Source organism: Rhinopithecus bieti, unplaced genomic scaffold, assembly GCF_001698545.2.
Source record: "Rhinopithecus bieti isolate Rb0 unplaced genomic scaffold, ASM169854v2 scaffold_16834, whole genome shotgun sequence".
In the NCBI taxonomy this organism is placed as follows: domain Eukaryota; kingdom Metazoa; phylum Chordata; class Mammalia; order Primates; family Cercopithecidae; genus Rhinopithecus; species Rhinopithecus bieti.
Window position 1 is genome coordinate 1,259,427 of NW_016809297.1, and position 24,521 is coordinate 1,283,947.

Genomic DNA, 24,521 nt, shown 5'->3' on the forward strand with positions numbered 1-24,521 from the left:
CTGGGATTACAGGCGCCCGCCACCACGCCCAGCTAATTTTTGTATTTTTAGTAGAGACAGGGTTTCACCGTGTTAGCCAGGATGGTCTCAATCTCCTGACCTCCTCGTGATCCGCCCGCCTTGGCCTCCCAAAGTGCTGGGATTACAGGCATGAACAGAATAGTTTTTAATAGATGACAAGAAATATAACCATTCAATATTGTGGATGGGAAGAGAAAAAACACCGAAATACCATCTGTGTAAGAAGTCATGTACAGGAAAGAAATAAAAGCTCTGACAATATAAGCCCAGATTTTTAAAAAGCCATTTATTTTAAAAAACTGGTTTGTCAAATCACATACATGAGCAAATACACAACTACCAAAGTGGCCTGTAATAGACACCAGTGGGGCGGGCACCACACAGTACCTGAAAAATACAGCTAAAAAAAGAGGAGTCTGTTGAGTATTTAATTTCAGATTCCTACTTGACTCCTTGTTGAATGGCTTTAAGTTAGCATACAGTGAGTGAGAGGTAGAGTCCCAAGTATAATAGGTGATGCCTCAGGGCTCCATTTAAAAACAAAACAAAACAAAACCATTTCTCCCTCTGCACAAGAGAAGCCTATCCTATATTTTTTCCTTTGCGAAAACAGAAGCCAAGTTTCTCTTCTCAAATGGTTCAGCATTCCCAATCAAAAAGTGGTGTGTGGTAACCTAGGTATTGTGCTTGTTGAGCCATTTAATTTTCCTCACCCTCCGATTCAGATTCTAGGAGAGAAGAAAGAAAGAAGTTAGGTATTTCCCCCCAGATTCCTCTAATAAAGGTCATAAGTTACTACAGTCACCAACCCAGAACCCTGCCATTGCGCCAGCATACTTTTACCCTAGGCACCCATTATCAGGTAAAACAGTCACATGAGGGCAGATGGCAAACTCTTGCTCTTTTCTGCTTTCAGGTAAATTTTGCCTGTCTAAAAATGCAACATGCATATATATACGAATACTTATAATAAATGACATACATACTAGTATATATTAAATTTATACATATAAATCTATATAAAATTATATGTATATAAAATACATATAAATTATATAAAAACAATTTCATACACATAAATTATATAAAATTATATAAAAAATTTATACATATAAAATTATATACAAATATTATCATACATATAATTTATGTAATATTATATAAAATTTGAGATATATATAAAATTAAACAATATAACTTTTCTTCTTTGGATCACCTAAGATAAACTTTTATTCTTTGTTTTTTTTTTTTTTGAGACAGAGTCTCAAAAAATTACAGGCACTGCAAACTCTGCCTCCCAGGTTCACGCCATTCTCCGGCCTCAGCCTCCCGAGTAGCTGGGACTACAGGTGCCTGCCACCTCGCCTGGCTAATTTTTTATATTTTTAGTAGAGACGGGGTTTCATTGTGTTAGCCAAGATGGTCTCGCTCTCCTGACCTGGTGATCCGCCTGCCTCGGCCTCCCAAAGTGCTGGGATTATAGGCGTGAGTCACTGGTCATGCCTAAACTTTTTATTCTTAATTGAATTCACTCTATTTATTTATTTATTTATTGAGATGGAGTCTTGCTCTGTCATCCAGGCTGGAGTGCAGTGGCGCGATCTTGGCTCACCGCAACCTTCGCCTCCTGGTTCAAGCGATTCTCCTGCCTCAGCCTCCCGAGTAGCTGGGACTACAGGCGTGTGCCACCATACCTGGCTAATTTTTTTTGTATTTTTAATAGAGACAGGGTTTCACTATGTTGGCCAGGTTGCTCTCGAACTCCTGACCTCAGGTGATCCGCCCTCCTCGGCTTCCCAAAGCGCTGGGATTACAGGTGTGAGCCACCACACCTGGCCTGAATTCACTCTTATCCATTATTATCCTTCCATCTTACATTTCCGTTATTTAAAATTGCCAGTTAATTGGTAAAGGTGTCATAAAAATCTATAGAATTCCATAATGTGTGATTAAGTTAAATGTATTTTTCTCCTTTCACATCTACTGATCATTTCTTCCTTACTGTCCTCCATCAGAGTGGATAATTTAAGCATTTCATTTCGTTCTTTGTTTTACATGTAGAGATTTTACCGCCGTGATTTCAGAAAGGAAAGCTAAGATGTCGGCAAAATGTTTGATACAAAAGATAACTTAAGAATTTTAGTTTTAGGAAAGCAAGTAAAATCTGTGGTAAATATTTTGACATATGATGAGACAGTGTTTAAAGGTTATCAAAGTTTTTAAACAGAATCATACCTTCTTCTGCATTTTGTAACCACTCAACAAATTTCTTCATCTGGTCAAGAAAAACACTTTTGCCTTTAGCAACATGTGCTTCCTTATACCATTTCAGTATTGCTTCTTCGCTCAGAACATCAGCTGCAATTTGAAATCAAAGATTTCAATACAAATGTCATACAAATGTCATGTTTCACAACTTCATGTCTTACAGTTTAATAGAAAGCAATCGTTTTTAATATAAAGCATTCTGTTACTTATCAGAAGAGAGGAACCAAGTTGATTTTCACGTAGCACAGTGCCCTATTTTGATAGCTTACTAAAGGCTTAAGTAGTGATGATGATGATACACATCTTCTTAGGCATGATATAATGCAAGCCTATAGCTCACTACTAGGACTTGGAAATCTCTCACAGTGCTAATTTGCTGGTAGGAAATAGAATTATTTTGTAATTTGGCAAATGAATCCGCAATTCCAGCATTTTAGAACATTCTGTGTCCTGCCAAGTTCAACCATATCTTGATTAAAGAGCAACCTCAAATCACCAGTGTCTTTTAAGGGGATTGGGATTTTCTTTTTTAGGAGAAAAATAGCAAAGGAAAAAAATGTAGATAGTATGCAATAATGATGTTAGCAATTAGATATAAAAAGGAACTTCTGGGTTGTGGGAGTAATACATACATAAACTGAAGTTCTACACTTTCTCCATCACTAAATCACGACTTATTTTCCCACAGTATATCAAATTACAAGAGTAATATTTTTCCTCTACTACATTAAGAGAAAACAGACACATTAGCTAGTTTCCTACAGGTTTCTGACAACAACAAAAAAATGTTAACTATCTTTTGTCTAAAACTCTAAATTCCACAAATGTGCCTTGATATTCTCAAGATATCATTAATTGAGAGTATTTAATGTTAAGAATGAGAATATAAAAATAAGTGTACATATTCTCCCAATGTTCTAATGTCCTAATGGGTTGTTGTGTGGGAATCTGTAGTGGGAAACGAGATAGAAAACAGGTACAAAGCATTTATTATTGTCCCTGAGATGTGCTCAATTCAGTACAAATACTGATAAAGCCATAAAATGTTAATAAATTACTCGAATGATATATTTTCAGTTAAAATGTAATTTCAACTTATGAAAATGACAGAAACAATTTAATAGTGTTTTCATTTAAAATATCACTGATATTTTCATAACAAAACATTGGCTTTTTTATTTTAAAGAATTATTGGCTCTTGGAAAATGTTCTTGGATTAAATTGAAGAGACTGACCTGACTAAAATGAACATGATTTGTTTATGAAAATAAAGTTTTTTTTTTTTTAAACTTGTTTATTATTATCACTAAAAACACTACATTTTGCAAAGGAAGCAAGAAGTCTGAATTTACTTATAGAGACTGGATGCAAGAGCTACACTCAGGGGTCCTATAGAATTACTCTTAGCTTCTAATAATTTTAGCTTTTTGTTTCCAGCTCTCCACTGAGATAAAAGAAATTTCTACTAGCCATCAGAGCCTAACTGTCATACAGTTGAGGAGCAGGCAGTTGTGTCCCAAGGAAGTGACCTGTTATTATGCAAGACTGCCTTGCAGAGACTTTTAAAGAACATTAACAGAGATTTTAAAAGTCCCTTTTATATAATTTGTAATTTGTCTTTAAGATGCTTGTGATTAGATCAGTAATTATCAAACTGGATCATGTCTTCCTGTCTGTAGGATAATTTTGGGCATATACACCCAACGTATGTATATTTTTGAGTTTATAAATTATATTCATGCACTACTGAACTATCATTATTAATGTTCTAAACAAACAGTATAATTTTAAACTGTGACAAACATGGAAAGGAGAATTGATTTTTTTCTCCACACCTTAATGAACTGAGGATGATACAAAGTACAGGTTGGAAAGCTGATGTAGAGTGCAGTTTAGTGATACTATTTGTCTGAGCTTTCCTTTGGAAGCTTGAGAGCTCATTCCTATGTTTTATTGCCCCACAGAGGCTGAAAGAAACCATGCAACTACTGAAATGCTTGTTGATGTCAGTGCTTGTGAAAAGCACACTAAATGATAGGCAAAACCTATCAAATGCATTGTTTACTGCAAATCTTGTGCCTTGATATTCTTAAATTGCCATTAATTGAGAATATTTAATGTTAAGAATAGGAAGGAGAATTTAAAATAAGAGGAGTCTACACATTAATGGTGCAATGTTGAGTTCTTAGAAGAACCCAGTTTAGTAATAACTACTTGCTGAAAGATCAAACTTCTAGCACTGGAAAATTATTAACTAAAAGCTACTGAAGTATCTACCTGGAACACCACAGAGGCAAAGCATTAACATCAAAGAGTGCAAGAAGAAATTCAACTTCTATTTAGTGAAAGGAAAGGTCTGAAAAGGAAGGAACTCCTTGAGGGATAAAGAATCAGACAATTTTTTCCCTCACTAAGGATAAAGTGGGGAAAAGAGTTAATTAAAACTGAGAAGTCATGTTTGGTGGGATATTCCATAAATGCCTCTTAGAAATATAGACAGTAAAAGACAGTAAGAAAGGAAGACATTGTATGATGGCACACAGAGACTGGAATATATGTTTCCCCTTCTATCTAGCCAACTTCTTCACAATGTTTGGTGAGATGCATGCACCTCGAGAGCCTTCACTTCTCCCCCTCCAAATTAGCTTTAACAAGTTAGGTGCCCTTCCTCTGTGGTCCTATCCCTTCCGACACCCTCTGTGTGAGGCTTATTTCAGCAATTGACATGGTGACTATAATTCTTTGTTTTCTTCTACATCCTGAAATTCAGGAAGTCAGGCACTATATTTTGTTCATCTCATTTCCAGCATTTAATGAAACACCTGCCCCATAGTATCCGTTCAACACATGTATAAGGAATAAATTTGTTAACTTGATGAGAAAAAAATAAACATTTCTCAATTTGTAGAGTTCTAATGTATTCATGAAGATCAAAGAGACAATATTGTAAAAGTGGCTTGAGAACTGCTAAATTTTAGAGCATGTTAGTTATTTAGAAAGTTAGTCTAAAACTATGTCACTTGAAACTCTTGAAATTCAGAATTTTTTTATTAGGAATGTCACATAGGGACACAAGTCAAAAATAATTTACCCTAAGAATGCTGGGAATATATGCTGAGAAGGGCACTCACCCTTTTTTAGAACTAGAATAAAAAACTCCTTTTAGAAAAATTTGCATGCAGGATAGAATTTAACCTAAAAAACTTCTGCAAACAAGAAAACCCATGACAGAGATAATAACAGTACTTGACAAGGTAGTTTTATACATTTTAGACCATGCTGAGTCTATGGGACTTATCTTTAGGGAAAAAAGAGAAAATTATTTTTAAAAGTCAATAATGTGACGCTTGAAAGTTAGCAATGGATTTACTCTTTCTTACTGCCTGAAATATACAAATCTAGATTATAATACAGAAAGAGAATCTTTGCAAAATGATCTATCACCACTTTTTTCTTTGCTGACTAGTATTATTTAGTTTATTTGCTTTTATTCCACTGTTATTTATATAAAAGATTTATATATCTTTCAATAATGATATTCAATTAAGTAATTAGATTTGCCATGGCTAATCATATGCCCAAGTTTCTGTTATCCTCAAGTTCTGGACATGTTGGGAAAGGGGAGCTGTGTGTGTGTATGTCCATGTATGTGTTTGTGTGTGCTGTGTGTGTAACAGAGAGAGAAAATGAAAATTAAAAGGAGCAACGGTTTCCATTACATTTTAAAAACCACATTTCAAAAACTGTGTTCCTTATGACAAACTAAAGGAATCTACAGAAACTTGGTAAAAGCAGCAGAGAAGACACTATTCCGTATTTGTAAGATGTGGATATGTACATGAAATTAAAGGTAAGTATAATCTTGAACATGTTACTGGAGTTCATAGCATCTGTTGCTTCTTGAATTCTATATACTTTACACCAGTGGTCCTGGTACAACAGTCAGAGCATCACTTTGGAAACTTGCTAAAATGAAAATTCTCAGGCCCAATCCAGGCCCTACTGAATCAGAATCTCTGGGGGAGCTGTGTTTTATAACAAGCTCTCTGGGTAATTCTTAGGCATATTGGGAAAGGAGTGCTTTAACACTCACTGTTTATTAAGTCTTTCTAGGCATATAAAACACAGAATGAGAGCATCAGATCTTTACAGAAACAAATCAAATACATGTCTCCTGGTGCACAAGTGTTTGGTGGACAAAATAAGGTGAAAGTAAAAATCTGGCAAAACAGAGACAAGATGGTAAACATAGTTAACACAGTAATGCTTTTAAAATGGTATGGAACAATCATTCCTCAGGGATTCCATGTTCTCAAGAGAAAACATGGAATTATTTCACTTAGTAAAACAGACTATATATATCATTTTGTGGAAAATTACAAAATTACCTAGAAAATGGTATTTAAAATGTTAGTTCAGTGATGTATTTTAGGTTTCCACTTTTAAAAGTTTCCCAATTTCATTTCCAAAAATAACTAAGGCAGAATTAAAATTGATGTTGACACTCACCCTTTCTGTGTTCCCTGGGGCCAGGTCATACTTGCCACAGACCTAACGAATTTTAGGTTATTTAAACGCTGATTACCTAGTTAATCAATGAGGCTAAGAGTTCATGCCTCTTCTTTTTACTTCCCAGTGCTTACTTCTTGAGTTGTTTTATAATTTCAGGTCATACTGACCCTTAGCATCTGGGGCTGATGAATGAGAAAAATCTCAAAGTAGCCAGTTTTACTACCTGTCAGTAGTTGTTATAAGAAGTCTAAAGGAAAAGGAGGTTGGCATTAGTGGTTAAAATGAGAAATCTGTAGGATTTTAATAGTTCATATGCCACCTAGATGCCATTTCCCATAACAAGGGGTTTGCTGATTCTTTGTGATTTCATTGCAATAATAAGATAGAGTGCTCCTGAAGATGAGACTCAAACAATGATGTCTCAGTTAAAAAAAAAAAATTTGGTGAGAAACACTGGTTGAGTTATCTTTTAAATGACAAGAAAGCAAACTATGTTCAGGTAACTAGTTTATGAACAGTTTGGTTTTCTGTAGTGGAAAAAATTTACCACCCTCAAAACAGTGAAACCTGTTCCATAAGTCTCTCTGCCAGTTTTACAAATGGAGCCAGCTGTGGCCACGGAAGGTTGGGCCCCACTTCTCATTCTTGGCTGCTGGGTACCATCTATGAGTTGGTAACACGGCTTGCAGGTTTGGTTCTGATGGGTGGATCACTTTGGGTATCATTGGGTGGGGCCTAGTTTTAGGGCACTGCTATCTTATGACTAAATCCAAGAAGACCCAACTCAGATTTGGTTGGAGAAAACACCAATTACTGAACCCCAAGTGGCAATGGATGGCCATTGTATTTTCCTACTGACTATTATAATTGTTGCTGAATACTTTGTGCTCTGAAAAAGTAAAATATCACCCAAACACTTGTGGACAAGATTCATTCATTTGAAGAATCTATGTGGCCAATTAAAATTCATTGTGAAATGCTATTAAGCATTTTTAAAAGAGCTATTATTTATGTAAAACTTTTATTTTCCAAATTCCCAAGATATAATTCAAAATAGACAAATTTAGGAACACATTAAAGAGAAAATAAACATTTGGCTGGTATTAACTTTTCTGATATCATGTTATTTATCAATATAATAACGTAAACATGTTATAATGTTCAAAATGTATCATTTCTTAAGTGTTCCTTTTTCTCCCTCACAAAACTATATAAATTTAGGCCCAAAAAATAGCCTAGGACATTTTTGTATGCTGTAGGTATACAGATTGGGATCAGTTAAAACCTTTAGCATTCATTTTTTAGTGCCAGTTGTCATGGCAACCTAATCCTTATAAATACAATGAAAAGACAGTAAATGTGAAAACCTAAAAATAGCCATTCCCTTGGAAAATAGAAGAATGGCTGGGCCAAGTAACTAAAATACAAAGCAAAAAGGCTAATTACTTTAGTAATTTTAAAGTCAGATTTATGGTACCTAAAAGGGTCTAAACATAATATATATAGCGTTTTGATAATCATTGTTATTAGAGCTAATCCTTACAATTCAAAAACAGGCTCAATTTTATATAATTACATTTATTTTCCACCATCCCCAAGAAACAATGACCAGTTCATCTACCAATGAGAAGTGCTCAGGGGCCTAAGCAGGGTTTCCAAGCCAACGCATATGTGGCGTGTATGCCTCCTCTCTCTACGTGGTATGGTTGCCTCAATAAAACTTCCACAAATTAGCATCTTGCTGTCCATCTCTAAACAGAGCCCCACGACGACCTCTGCCTCATTCCCTGCTCTGCCCCTCAAAGAGCTTCAGCAAAACACAGAAGCACAGCAGTGGCACATGGATGGATACCTTTATAAAAGAGAACCACAATCTTCTGAAAGGCTTTCATGAAATGGATGTTGTCGTAGCAGTATTCCTGAACCTTCTGGAGGAGGATCAGCTCTGACTGGCCTTGGGAGCTGAACACGGCTAGCAGGGGAGCATATTGCTAGAACAGAAGTGGAGAGTAAAAGCCATCACTTGCGTGGGAGGTACACAGCTGACACTGCTGGAACCATAAAAATAACCTGGAGGGTTGCTTAGAAAAGACTGACTTTAGGATTAATACCTTGTTATCATCATATTGTGTCCAACAGGGTGAGGGGAACAGAACAGTAGGAACAAAGCAGTATGGCAGACCTGTGAGGGAACTGGGAAGAAGATTCACACTTTCTCAATGGCAGAGCCACAGTCCAGTAATACAGTGGATATTGTAGAGGATATGACTGCATTTTCACAATATCTCTTAGACATAGCAGGCATAGCAATTATCTTTAATATAGGCAGATTCTCATATTTGGACTCTTAGTGGGTACAGAGAAAGAATCTTGATGAGCTGCTGGGATAAAAAGCATTCATTTAGAAATATCCTTGACTTTCTGACACTGATGCACAGCCATTGTTTTTCTGAGACTTACTCAATTCAATACTTATCTCTTCTAAAGGGCCTTCCCTGATCAAAGTAACATGGACAGTTTATTCACTGCTATGTTCTCATGAATGGTGGGTGCAAACTTGAAAAAAATTAGAAAGTATATGTTTAGTCTGAGTCTGGGGTAATTGTAGTTGGAACCCATTTGTCATACTCTCAATTAAGACAAATTTGGGCCAGGGGCGGTGGCTCATGCCTGCAATCCCAACACTTAGCGAGGCCGAGGCAGGAGGATAGCTTAAATGCAGGATTTCAGGACCAGCCTGGGCAACACAGCAAAACAACATCTCTACCAAAAAATGAAGAAATTAGCCAGATGTGGTGGCAAGCACCTGTAGTCCCAGCTAGCTGGGAGGCTGAGGAGGGAGGATGACTTGAGTCCAGGAGTTCAAAGTTGCAGTGAGCCCAGATTGTGCCACTGCACTCTAGCCGAGGCAACAGAATGAGACTCTGTCTCAATAAAAAAAAAAAAAAAAAAAAAAAAAAAAAAAAAGCTGCAGTTTGCCATTGGCTGGGTCAGTTCCTTGCTAAGGGCTGTTACCTTCAGGTGCTTCAGAGCCTGCTCTGCAACAAGTTCTTCCTTCTTGTTCCACTCAACGGCGTTCATTATACAGGTCCACAGAAGACCAATCACTGCTGTTTCTGGAAGATCATTCCTCTTCATTTCTTCTTTGACATAAAGCACCACCTACATTTCATGGAAATGGGGTCAGAAAGTAACAGGCAGATGGAGAGCTCCCTCCTCCCCGCTAGCTGCCCAGTGAGTCAACGTTCTGGGGCAGCTAAGAAACAATCTGCTTGGCTTCTCCTTTCCTTGTCTGCATTCTCAGACTGGAAGAGGGAGAAAAAATACAATGATTTGTTCTCAAGCAGACTTATTTTTAGTACCAAAATTAATAGGCTTAGCTCTGGTCAGGAGCTGCTGGATAATGTGGAGTAAGAGAGGATTTTTGTTTCCTCATAGAGAAACCCCTTTGAGTCTAGTAGAGTAGGGATACTTGGGCCAGTTTGACTTTTTGGAGATTTAAAGAAGGCAATAGAGTTGTGAACTTTTTATCTCCATCCCTAAACTTTAAAACCTCTTGATGAATACCATCTTGGGTTTGTACAGGTCCATTCTCCACAATTTATTCTTCAATCATTACTTTTGATGATAGTTATGCCCCATCTCAGCGAAAAGTTAATTTGTAAATAAATTGTAAAGTGCAAAGGCAAGTTTTAGATTTCATATACATCAATTCAGCAGTATTCAGTAACTTATTTTCCCCTTTGAATTATGTATAAATATGCAAATTTATACTCAACCCTGACAGTATGGAATATAGGCTTGGCTAACAATGTATTTTATATCAAATTTATTTGAAAGGCTTTTTCCTTTTAAAATAAAATAATAAATAGAGGTTTGGGCCTCAGAAGTGATTAAAAGTCATCATTATATCTCCAGCATACTAGTTTGTGAGTAGTAGTAAAACCTTTTTCTCCTCCCTTTTCTTGTTTAGTAGAAACACATTGCTTTCTTTACTTCTGGCCTGGCGTGCAGAAATGCCAGCAGTGACCTGAGTAGCCTTTGAAAGCCGAAGGAGCTGGGCAGTCCCAGTCCCTGTGCTGGCTGGAGGAAGCCACATGAAAGTGTGACATCCTGGCATCTACAAGCATCACAAGGCTTTTTATGTTTCCTTCTTTTCCCCATGGAAAATCATGTACAAATTCTTGCTTGGAGAAATCTGACTAAACATACTGCTATCCTTAATATCATCAGACTTAAGAATATTTGTCATTCCAACACCTCCACCTGCTGGATAGTATCAGTCCTACATTCTCCAGCCTTCAACCATGTGAGGTGCCATGCAGGGCTTGGAGCATGGAAGGAGGTGCAGGTCAGGCATTTTGGAGCAGGTGGAAAAAAAGAAAGGATGCTTTATATTAATTTTTAGATTGTTGTGTGAAAGATTTAAAACTTCAAATAGAAAGTTTTCTCCAGATACATTAAAAGTAAAAAGATATAGTCATAGCTTTGTGAACTATAGCATGTATATACGAACTATGTATATGCATATTATAAAAAAGATAGCTTTTACATTATAGGGAAACACAGCTATTTCAAGTGTGAGTGGGATTAAACAAGTTACACATCCAACTAGTCTTTTCCCATGATAGGAATTCAAGCTTTTTTCAAATAAAAAGCCTACATATTCATACAGAGTGATGAACAAAAAATCCAGTGTTAATTCCAAACACTAGACAAATGCTTAATCAGGTTAGATAATCTGCAACAAAATTTAAAAACTACCATATAATGGGCTATACTGATAGTGGATAGTCAAATCTGTTTGACAGATGAAATATTTTGAAAATCATAGCAGCCTGGTAAAATGTCATTTGTGTGGAAATCACTATTAATTTCTGGACCATCCTAGAGTGTTAACAAAAATGGAGGATTCTAAATCTATACTTTGAAGCTGAGTTAATTTAAGTGGTAGGAATAGTGGATAAATTTACAGCAATAAGCATAGGGCAGACTTTTTTAGGAAAGCCTTTGCTACACAGCCCATGTAATTCCTCTCATTCATGTATATTGCAGTGATGTCTGCCCGTGTTCTCCCACCTCCTTGATCGGGCATTCCTGAGAAAGACGCTCCTGGAGCTCCTTCTGCAGTTCCTTCCTGGTGCCCAGGGACTGCTGGACTCGGAGGAAGTCAGAAAGCTCCTTAAGACCTGCGTCAGTGAAGTATTTAGCAAAATGATCCACACTCTGTCTGTTAACTGGAAAGAGTTCCTGAAAGAGAAAAAGGGAGACTGTTATACACAAAGCCATTCAAATTTCGGCAAGCATAAAGGACAAAATCTTCATTTCACTTAGAATATCTTATATTTGGAAGAAAAGAATAAGACTGTTTTACAAAACAACAAATCGCTGGTCTATTTGTTGAGCGACTGAGCTAAACATCTTCTGAAATTAGGCAGTTTCACAAAGAAAAAGAAAAAAAGGTAAGCAATTGAGATAAACTTGGACCCTACTGTGGCAGTATTGAGAGGTGAGGCTTTTAAAGAGTTACTGGATTATAAGGGCTCTGTCCTCATGAATGGATTAATCCATTCATGGATTAATAGGTTGTGTTGGGAGTGGACCTGGTGGCTTTAAAAGAGGAGGGGAGACCTGAGCTAGTACACTCAGCCCCCTCGCCATGTGATACTCTGAGCCTTCGTGGGACACTGCAGAGTCCCCACCAGCAAGAAGGCTCTCACCAGATGCAACCCCTTGATATGGGACTCCATAACTGTAAGAAATAAGTTCCTTGTCTGTATAAATAACCCAGTTTCAGGTGTTCTGTTGTAAGTAATAAAAAAGGTCTAAGACACCTACCATACCAATTCTAGTTTATTACATAATTCTGATGGAAATTTTCAAAAAGAGCAATATACCATAGCTGCTCTCATATTTTCACCTCATTTCCATTTTACCCTACACAGTTTGGCAGAATCTCAGTAACACTTAGTCATGATCTAATCCTGGGTGAGTTCAACACCCATCTATGAAATTAAGATGATTTTCAAAGCTCTCACATTTTTCAGACTGCTGCAGGGTCTAAAAAATATATCCAGGCTTTTGTATTGGTTAGATTTGCAAACATATGGCCAATGGCTATGTGGTTCCAGGAAAAGCCTCAGTAGATCTGTAATGGGTTTGCCACCACCTATAGGAACACAGCTGGAGGGCTCCTATGTCAGGATTCAAATTTCAATGTTCTATCATCCTATTAATTTCCCCTGTTGAGTCATATGTTTCAAAATGTCAGAAGAGAGCTGGTGGGAGCAGCTATCAAACATGCATTCATAATAAAGCAAACATTTTATACCACACTGAAACTGCATCACTGATATTTCCTCTACCACTCCACATCTTCCAAATCTCCAGGGCAGGGAACTAATGTATTTTTATTGAGTTTCTTCTATGAATCAAAATGTACTGGCACTTTCCTCATAGCAACTGTGTAAAGCAGACATTTTTTCTAGACAATAAACTAAGTTTCAACAAGGTTAAGCAGCTTGACCCAATTTATGCCGCCAAAAATATTTAAGAACAGAGCTGTGTGCCCCAAAGTCAATACTTACTCCATTACTCTGTGTTAGCACTCAATATTCTATTTAGGAAGAGTGTGACTGCAAAGTTTGATTTAAAGTTATGTTCATATCACTCATACATATCACTTATGAACTACATTCCAAATTCTTATGAATAGTATAGAATACATTGAAAATTATTATTCAGATTAAGTTGAGGGGAAGCCAGTCTAAATCATACCGTGTCATTTTTTGACTTGGAACATGGTTTGTATTTTTTAGAGAAACCCTACCGTGGTACAAATCTCTATCATCTCATCCCTAGATTAAGGTCTCCCTGCTTTTGCTCTCGCTCCTGAGTCTATTCCCAAAGTGACAGCAAGAGTGATCCTGTTGAGACTCAAAATCACATTACACACCATTCTGCAGAGAATTTCCGAAAGCTTTCTATCTCATTTGGAATACAAGCCAAAGCCCTAGATGATACGGGCCTTGCTATTTCTCTGAGCTTATCCAAACTTTCGCTCTTACCTGCTCTCCCCTTGCTGTCCCCAGCGTGGGCCTTCCCATTCCCCATTCCCTTTGCCTGGAATGCTCTATGTGGAGATACTTGAACAGTTCGCTCCACACCTCCCTCAAGTCTTTACACAAATGTCATCTTATCACAGAGAGCTTTCCACCACTGAAAATCACAGCCCACATTTGGAAGCTCTTTAACTCTTTCCTACTTAATTTTGTTTTGAGATGGAGTCTTGCTCTGTCATCCAGGCTGGAGTGAAGTGGCGTGATCTTAGCTCACTGCAACCTCCACCTCCCGGGTTCAAGCAATTCTCCTGCCTCAGCCTCCGGAGGAACTGGGATTACAGGTGTGCACCATCACGCCCAACTAATTTTTTGTATTTTCAGTAGAGATAAGGTTTCACCATGTTGGTCAGGCTGGTCTTGAATTCCTGATTTCAAGTGATCCACCTGCCTCTGCCTCCTAAGGTGCTGGGATTACAGGTGTGAGCCACCACACTGGGCCCCTACTTAATTTTTACCTTTATTATAATACATGTTTTATGGGTTTTAGTTTATGGCCCACTCTCCTGAAATAGAATATAAGCTTCATGAAGGAAAGGGTCTGTTCGTTTGGTTCCTTTCAATCTCCCCAGCTCTTGGAAGTTTCCAGCATATAATATAATCAATACATACTTATTGAATAAATAAAGGAAGAGAGCAATATCTTTAATTTCTTAATCACCACTTGCTTTGTGAATAATAAGGGTTGTTTTTTCCCATTCCCTCTCCTCTCTGAGTTGCTATAAATTGTTCTTTCTTCTGTATTATAATAGTGGGTGATAGCTAAAGTTTGGTAATACACTAATTTTCCTAAAATGTAGTAGTTCAGAGTTAAAGAGAATTTTGTTGTATATGTTCATGAAATAAAATTTCCTCCTAAAGAGTGGAACTGACTCACTAGTTCCTCATTCTCTTATTGATTCAACAAATATCAGCAGGCATAGTGCATAGGTAACTACCCTGTTCTCACCCAGTTTATGTGTTTCTCGCAGAAACCGCCACCTATGTTCCATGTATACACACAAACACAAACAAACCTAGTAAAAACAGCTAGATGGCATGTATTTCCAAAAAGAAAATGAATTTTGTAAATGAAGCCACCTAATTAAGCTAACTGGGCTATAGTTGTGAATATCTTTAAGAAAATTACTGCTTTAAGAAATAACCGGATAGCTTGTATCTTTTTTCCCAATCATCCACCTCCTCTACTTCAAGAGTATTAAGAGAACCCCCTCCTTGCTATGTCTATCTGCAGAGGTGGAGAAGCAGCCTATTAGTGGACTGGATTTTCCCAGTCTATTGCCAGGCATGGCAGCATCCATAGGTGAGTTTTTAAGATACCTGAGAGGTTCAGTTCAGTCTCTGTGTTCTGGTACTCTGCCGTGAAGACAGAATGGGCCAGATGGGAGCTGCTCCCTCAGCCTGTGTCCGAATGAAAAAGCATGTGGAACTAAGTCAGGCTTAGCCAAGATAGAGCTAACCTATAGACAACCCACAGCCTCATGGACAAGAAATATGTTCCCTTTGTATGAACCTCCACCTTCCTCAGCAACCTATTCACTTAGCTTCCATGACTTTTGCTTCTGTTTATAGGGATTTGCCCTAAGTCCACTAGAAAGTAGGTTTCACAAGGGCAGGCAACTTTTCTATCCTGTTCTCTACTGGCTCTGCAGCTTGTCGTACCGTGCCCAGCACAGGGTAGGCATTCAGTAAACATATGAGGAATGACAATTATTATGAGCTAGAACCTAGACTTTTACCATAATGTAAAAACTTGAAACACACAAATCTATTTAAGGTAAACTTCAAGAAACAAAGTATTCTTAAGTGATTTAAATTGCAAGTATTTACATTTAAAATTACTTTCATGTGTCCTTGAGGAAGAGAGATAGTCTTAGAATTATCTCATGGGATTGGACCCTTGCACACTGAAACACACTGGAACAACTGGAACAACAGAGAAAAGGCCAGGTGAAAAGAAGATGGCAGGGATGTGTCTTATTTTTACACTTTATCCTAGAACTCTAAAAGCAATTCCACCTGGAGAAATCTTGGCATTTCACAGCTGCTGCATCAAGAAGAAAGAAATTGTAGGGAGCACATAGAAAATAATAATAAAATGAGATATTGCGTGGCAAAAAAAAAAAGAAATTATAAGAACAAAACATTTTCTGGATTTTCTTAGAAAAACACAAAGATGGAGAAATAAAAATATAATCAAGCAACTGTGACACAATTAACTTGTTTACTTTCTGCAACAGCAAGGAAATCTTGTTTAAACTTTTATTTTTTTAGCAAACTATTTAACACACATTTGAGATGAGCACAGTCTGACTGCTACTCAAGATAGAGATCACAAGTATTTGATTAAGTGAGATTGATGAAATTTTTATCATATTAAAACCTTAAAATGTCTAGAAGGTTATGACTATAGGCTGGGTGCGGTGGCTCATGCCTGTAATCCCAGCACTTTGGGAGGCTGAGGTGGGCGGATCACTTGAGGTCAGGAGTTTGAGACTAACCTGGCCAACATGGTGAAACCCTGTCTCTACTAAAAAAATCCCCAAATTCGCTGGGTGTGGTGGAGAGCACCTGTAATCCCACCTACTCAGGAGACTGAGGCAGGAGAATCATTTGAACCCAGGAGGCAGAGGTTGCAGTGAGCGAGATTGTGCCACTGCACTCCAGCCTGGGTGATAGAGCCAGACTCTGTCTCAAAAAAAAAAAAAAAGTTATGGCTATAAAAGAAAGCCTTAATTCTGATAAATGTTAATACTACGTCAACAAACTTACAAATTTGGAAGTCTATATTCCTCACAATTCTTTAATTTTATTGTGCCATTTGGTGACAAAATAAAGATTAAAATGAAATCAGTTTCTACTGACAATTACACAGAAATAAAAGGAACAGTGCTCCAAGTCAACATAGATCCAGGGATATTACTCATATACTACATTGCAGGCATTGCTTAAGCTCCAAGAAAGGCATCGTACATACAACCCTTTAACCAGAAAACACTTACAAGCAGCCTCTTGTCTAAGTTGGCTTTTCTCAAAGACGAGGTAACAGAGTTGGCATCTTTTTCTGCCATCCATGCTTTGAAAAGCTTGACAGCAAATGAGGCCGCAATGCCTGTTCAAAAACAAAAGAGAATTTCATTCCTTTTATGAGCAAAACCAATTGTGATGGTGTGCAAAGCACCCAGGTGTCCTGAAATGGGTAAATAACTAAAAGACTAAATTTGGTACAAAGGAAAAGGCAATAGACCTCTAGGCAAATTCTCCTCTTCTCATTACGCAAAATAGAACATTTTCAGGAAAAGGAAAATAAATTAAAATGTTTTTCAAATTTGGACTCTTTGAATCCAACCTGGTCTAACTGTAAGTTATTTTACCTTGGTCAAAACCATATTTAACACCCAGTATCTTTGGTGTTATTGCCTTTATTTCACCCTCTGGTTCATATGTATTTCATGTTTATAACAGTGATCCTGAGGCACAAGAAAATTAGGAGACACAAAACTGTAATGTCACCTTTATCAAGTAATTTGCTAATAAAGGATGCCAGTACAAGAACACTGATAGTGATAGATATAATAAGTACTGCTATGAATAGATGAACATACATCATTTACCTTAGTTTTACTTTTTATAAAAGCGTTTTATTTATTTATTTATTTCTATTTTTATTTTTTGGGGGATGGAGTCTCACTCTGTTGCCCAGGCTGGAGTGCAGTGGCACGACATCAGCTCACTGCAATCTTCACCTCCTGGCGTCAAGTGATTCTCCTGCCTCAGCCTCCCAAGTAGCTGGGATTACAGGCATGCACCACCAAACCCAGCTAGTTACTGTATTTTTAGTAGAGACAGGGTTTTGCCATGTTGGGCAGGGTAGTCCTGAACCCTTGATCTCAGGTGATCCACCTGCACTGGCCTCCCAAATTGCTGGGATTACAGGAATGAGGCATTGCACCCAGCTATAAAAAAAGCATTTTAAAATATTCTTGAGTTAAGCTATAAAAATATCAAGGCTGTTTCAAGTTAAACTTTTCTGGATTTAAAAAAACAATCGTTATTAAGCTAGTTATGTTAAATCAGGAAACCATTCAATCACATGTCCACATTTACATTACCACTTATTTCCAAATAGAAATAATCAGATAACAAGAAGACAGTTCTATGAACACTTCAAATTTCTAAATTTATGTTGTGGTTATTTAATGAAGAGTTAAGATGTAGTTGAAACATTTAACTGATTTTTCTAAACTAAAGGTTCTACTATTGTTATGAGCTAATGATAATGTGGCCTAACTAAGCAGCCTCTATTCTCTTTACCTCTTTCCTAAAAGAGGTCCCATTTTATCCAGTCCAAGTGACTACTTATTAGCCTAAGTTCTGGTACCACCTCTTTCTGATGATTAATTCAGTGACCTCGCTTAAGCTCATCTGCCCAAGGCACCCCCCTGGCAATTGCTACTGGACCTGTACTGGTCATGCAGTCTGTGTCAGCCAATCAGCTGAAGGAAAGATAAATTATCCTGTGTTCAGGAGAAGTGTTCTTTCACTGAACCGGAACCAGGAAGACTATGCCATAACTGTTATCAGCAGACATCTTATAACAAGAGGGGGCAGCATCCTTGGGATGAAGTTAATGCTATGAATGATAACAGGAGAAAAATACTTAAGTCCTGAATGATATTGCTGTTCAGCCTGAGGTCTGTCCTAATTTTCCATTTATTGTTACATAAGAAATACATGTCCTTATATACCAATTTGACCCAGGTCTTGCAGTAACTGGAAAGTCAAAGCATTTAATTCGTCTATCATTCATATAGACACCAACTAAACCTGATTTTCTTCCCTTGAATAAGCAGAGAAACTAATTAAAAAAAAAATGACCATGACAACAAAACATGCATTACATCTTAAATGAAAGTTCATGTTAAACAACTTGTTAAGATGAATTGTTAGCATTATCATTAGCTCATACAACCAATATAAAATTTAATATAAATTAATACTAGGCTGTAATCTGTATTGTAAGTAAAGAAAAACTATGCTTGAAACTAGGAGCTTAAAATTGAGATTTAACTTTCTTTATAGTCACTCCTCTACTGAGTAGGATAATCCCATCTCCCTTGCTCATGTATTGGATGAGTTGGGGAAAATGATTAATTTCTTAACCATTTTTGTTATTTCTTTTTTTTTTTATCTTAGATAGTCTTTCTCTGTTGTCCAGGCTGTAGTAAGATGATGTGATCATAGCTCACCGTAGCCTCAAACTCCTGGGCTCAAGTAATCCTCTTGCCTTAGTCTCCTGAGCAGCTGGGATTGCACGGTGTGCCAACACACCTGGCTAGTTTTTAATTTTTCTTTTTTTTTTTAAGAGTAGAGAGTCTTGCTATGTTTCCCAGACTGGTCTCAAACTCCTGGCCTCAAGCAACTTTCTTACCTCAGCTTCCCAAAGTGTTAGGGTTTCAGGCATGAGTTACCATACCCAGCCATCTTCTCAATGCTTTGCCAATTAGGAAGCATGAGTTTAAACCTCTAGTTTGTAAAAGATGGTAGAGTTTTAAGGAAAAGCCATATAACATATAACTATACTACTTCCATAGCAAAGTTATTTTTCTCCTCACCACCCCCCAAACATTTTACTATAATAATTTCCAGACATACAGAAAAGTTGAACAAACTGAACAATGACCACTCACATGCCCACCATCTAGTTTCTATAACTAATATTTTGCCGTATTTGCTTTATCACATATCTATCCATCTAATAATGTAATTTTTGGATATATTACAAAGGAAGTTACAGACATCACTTAGGTTTTTAAAATAACTAGAAAGGCAATTATTTTCTGTTATGTCGGCTAGGATGATTTAAAATAATTAATGGTTAACCTTTATATACTATGTTGATTTTCTGTGTGCAAAATGGCTAATAGCAAAAATAAGATGTGTGTTGTACTGTGAATTTTCTTCGGTGAAATACTTTAAAATGTCATAATACTAATAACATCCAACAACTACAGAGTCTGAACTGTCATAAATCTGAGTGATTTTAAGCTAAAAACTAGAGTCTTTGAATAAGACCAATTGACTCTCAATTTACTATTCTTTTCTTAGCTACAAGAAAACTATAACCCCTTTCACTACAGGCATGAATGAGGCTAGGACTTCATATACGTAGGAGGAAAACTTTTAAAGTTCTCAGAAGAAACAGATGTTCACACAAAAGCTCTTTTAATTTATTTTTAAGGAAAAATAACTGTTTTGTGTTGCATTGTAATTGGACTATCATTATCCTCCTACAAGTAAACAGCCCACTTTTGTTTTATTCTATAACCAAATCATGGTATGCATGCCTATCCAACTCTTAATGCCTTAAAATTAAAACAAGACTCCTTCTATTGCAGCAGACTTAAAACTGTTTTCTAAAATTGAGATAATGAATATCTCACAAAGTGCAATCAAAATGAGTATCTGAGCATCAGTTTCTCTAGACCTTGAGAGGGGAACAGGTTTTGTTCTTACAATAGGGGTGAGAGTTAAAGGCTGCCATTTTGTATCGAAGGGCAAAAAGGTTACCAGATCGATTTCAGGGTATTTAACCTAGGCATCAAGTCTTCCATGAGGTTTTAATTTGCTACTAGTCTTTCTTAATATGTCTTTGTACAGGTGTGCATATTTTTTTCCTTCAAATTTCCTACAATTATCATGTCCACTCCTTTTATTATTTGAAAGGCAATATACACACATACACAGATATTCTCTTATGTGAAGAATGAGTAGTAGAGGACACCAAAAGGAGCGACTGGCATTTTTATAACTATCTGTGGGTTTATTTTTCTTTTGTTGTCTGACAGGTGAGAAAACAGGAGCCTCATTACCTTCTTTGACTAAGCTGTCGGTGAAGAGACTGGTGAGGATGGTGGCGGGCAGGGTGCCGTTGCCCAGCAGAATCCCTGACAGCATCGCCAACTTTGTCTGCTCTGTTTCGGAAAAGGCTTTAAGGAAGAGGAGAAGCTGTGGGTCAAAAAAAAAAAAAAAAAAAAAAAAAAAAAAAGAAAAGAAAAAAAAAGGAACCATGTCTATGAAGCAAAGGACTGAAGTGGGAAGATAAACAGTGTGAACATCCATGGCTACGTGGCACACACACAGAAGGTCATATGCAAAGCATAGTAATTCATTTCATGATAATTGGATGCTGTGGAAAGTGACTTGAGCAGGCAGGTTCCTTTCTTCTCAGTTCATTTACTCACAGCTGTAGATAACATTCACGGAAAGGAAAAGAGATATTTGGATGATATGTAAACAGATGGATTTATGTTTGACTATGTGCATGCAAAAGGGTTAAGTATACACGATGGACATGTTTTCTGAAATGTATTGTTTTTCAAGTTTTTCCACTTCTTTGGGTGACCACCTCTTCCTCTGCTACATATGCCCATTTTCTCTGAATAGAATTTTACGGCAAAACAGAAACAAATAAAAGCCCCACAAAAAACAAAAAACCAGGAAAGAGTCGAAGTTAAGCTTTTGACATTTAATATATACTTTTCTGAGCTCACAGAATACAACAGTCTTCAAAAGAAGACTGTTGAGGCAGAAAGGGGTTTTCTAGGTTCTTGATGTTTTTTGGGTACACTTTTAGATTCTCTTGCCCCGGAGGCAGGGAACTGAAAAGTAGCAACCCTAGAAAATTTCAACGTAAGCTCAAAGCAAACAAAAGAAAAACCCACTTCCTATATTATATTTTCCTATAGTAGTTAGCCCTGTGGGATGTCCTTCTCTCTCCTAACTCTCCTCCTCTGCTTTGTGCTTTGACTACATTTTACTGGTACTTTCTCCATTTCACCAGTTATTAGGCTTGCCATGGAAATTCCTCAGGGGCCACTATCACTACAGGAGCCTTGCTGATTTTCCATTATTTTGTGCCAATGTAAAATTCACTGGCATTGATAGAGACTTAAGTGTCTCCATCCTGATGACATGATTATTCCACTAGCTGCGTAGGGGGTAAGAAAATATTAACTTACTATTCCCCAATAATTTAAGGATTATTACATTATAGATTATTTACATTATGTGCAAGTGGCAGAACTGGAACCAAACCAGTCCATTCGCCTCTCAATTTATACCTATTAAATTCTCAACAAATTAAAAAGAAGTTAACATCTAAGTAAGTGCCAGGGAGTGAGGGAATGAGGGTTTCAAAGGCTTAAGCTCCAAGGAGCATCAAGAATGGGGAAGAATGAAAGAACTAACATAAGTATAGACAGTTTGTCAATTTGTCCTTTTTCTCCATTATAAAAATAACATTTAAATGAGAATAATAAAAAATAGCCTCTAAAATAAAATTTTAACACCACTTCTTCAAGTTCACGCATATGACCATATTCATTTAAAATATACTTAATCACATAGAAATGGCATAAAAATTAGGTCATCATAAAAATAACCACATTGCTCAATTATATTAATCAACATTAAAACATAATTACATGTATACACACATATTGTTTTTCACTGCATTACATGCTAATGATAGCTAAAACTTGTTGAGTGGGCCAGACAACTCTTCTGATCACTTTATGTGTATTAATAACTACAACAGGCTCCATCTCCGATTACAGAAAAGAATACTAAGGTACAAAGATATTAAGTAATTTGCCTGCCCCAGGTCAAACTACTACCAAATGGTTGCTTTGCACCTCGCATTTCCATTTAATTTGTCATGGGAATTTTCCCTTATTAATACATGTAGTTATGCCTACATGTATAAAAGACTGCATAGTTTTCCACTGTATAGATTGTAAATTAATTAACCAGTCTTCATCTCCCACCAATGAACATTTAGGCTATTTTTCAATACTGTGGTGACACCTTTATACATACAGCTTTATATATCCATGCTAATGGATTCTTATAAATCCATGAAGGCTGGGGCATGGGTTATATAAGAAACATTTCTTTTAATGACTATTGTCAAATTGCTCTTCAATAATATTATACATGGAACCACTTTAAACTGGGTGGGGTGGGGGGTGGTTAGTGTGGGGAGGAGTGGGGAGAGTAAGTAGGGAAGAAGTAAGTATATGTTATGGTTACTTGGTGTTTTACTTTAGATAGATATCCAAAACTGGAAACAATGACAAAGTAACGAACAAATCTGAAACAGGTAAAGGTAGTGGTGCTATATATAAATAGAGGAGTTACAAACTGGAAGAGGGAACATGCAATTACTCTAAAGAGGACATCTTTAAGGAGATGCTACTGTTGATTTGACTAGAGACCAATTACTACACTGAGCTCCTTATATGTTATTTCACATATTCCCACAACAACCATAAGGTATATCCTCTTACTACAGCTATCTCACTGATGAGAAAGACTACTGAGATTTACACCCATACACTCCATCTCCAAAGAGGTGCTTCCATTTCCTTTGCTAAACTGCATAGAATTAAAGAATTTTGCTGAACATTAGCTGCTGTGCTATGTTCTTTCATAGGCTTTAACTACTTAAATCACTTTCTCTTGATTCTAGTTTTCATTTTAACCTCTGCACGGTCAGAGATTATACCCCGTAAAACTATTCTTACTGAATAAAGCACACTGTCTTACATTAAATATTAATGGAAAAAGTCCAGAATAATCACATATTTCTTCCTATAGCTTTTAGATAATGATCTTTCATACTCATTTATTTACCAAACATTTATTAAAAACTCACTACATGTTACCACGTATATGGCACTTTTGGAATATCATTGTACATGTAAACTTTTATTTTATTATTATTTTTTCTGAGATGGAGTCTCGCTCTGTCGCCCAGGCTGGAGTGCAGTGGAGCGATCTTGGTTCACTGAAGCCTCTGCCGCCCGGGGTTCAAGTGATTCTCCTGCCTCACCCTCCCGATTAGCTGGGATTATAGGCCACCACGCCTGCATAATTTTTGTGTTTTTAGTAGAGACGGGATTTCAGCATCTTGGTCAGGCTGGTCTTGAACTCCTGACCTTGTGATCCACCCATCTCGGCCTCCTAAAGTGCTGGGATTACAGATGTGAGCCATCGCATCCGGCCACTTATAAAATTTGTATCCACCTCCATTTCATTACTATAAATCAGATAGGCATTATATTTGAATTTTTACCTTTTTCATTTCATCTTCAAATGCCTTCTCCAAATACTTATATCTCCTGATGAGTTTATTGAAGACCTAAACATAAAACAGAACCATTAAATATTAGGTCAACCAAAAAGACACAGAAGGAGGTATAGAAACTTACCGTAATGACACCATAGATCTACAATAAAAAAAGTGTATAGTTACACAGGCTCACACGTAATATAAAAACTATAAGCATTTCAAAGATGCTACCATGACCTAGGGGAACAAATATGATCAAAATGTACATGTAAGATGAAACAAATTCATTCATTATAAAGATATAACCACTTAGATAATGATGTGATGGGGAGGAGAGCAAAGTGCAGGACAGATTCTATTCTAGGTAAACAACAAATATGTTTCTAGCAGATGAGGAAAAAATGTTACAATTTACTGGCAATAAAGGATGACTGGCCCCTACGGTCATGTTAGAACTGTGAAGCACA

General features: G+C 36.9%; 1 protein-coding gene across 3 annotated transcripts in view; it reads right to left on the reverse strand.

Moving 5' to 3' along the window:
* Positions 1 to 287: 287 nt before the first annotated feature.
* The window catches only part of BZW2 (basic leucine zipper and W2 domains 2), a 60,577-nt gene continuing 36,343 nt past the window's right edge, over positions 288 to 24,521 (reverse strand). For all 3 annotated transcript variants that reach the window (XM_017889068.1, XM_017889067.1, XM_017889066.1), the window contains exons 5-12: positions 24,058 to 24,123; positions 20,792 to 20,927; positions 16,922 to 17,031; positions 11,881 to 12,051; positions 9,817 to 9,963; positions 8,654 to 8,792; positions 2,257 to 2,379; positions 288 to 749 (exon numbers count right to left, since the gene is read on the reverse strand). In XM_017889068.1, the coding sequence (XP_017744557.1) occupies positions 721 to 749; positions 2,257 to 2,379; positions 8,654 to 8,792; positions 9,817 to 9,963; positions 11,881 to 12,051; positions 16,922 to 17,031; positions 20,792 to 20,927; positions 24,058 to 24,123 (921 nt within the window). In that variant the 3' untranslated portion in view covers positions 288 to 720. The remainder of the gene's footprint in view (positions 750 to 2,256; positions 2,380 to 8,653; positions 8,793 to 9,816; positions 9,964 to 11,880; positions 12,052 to 16,921; positions 17,032 to 20,791; positions 20,928 to 24,057; positions 24,124 to 24,521) is intronic.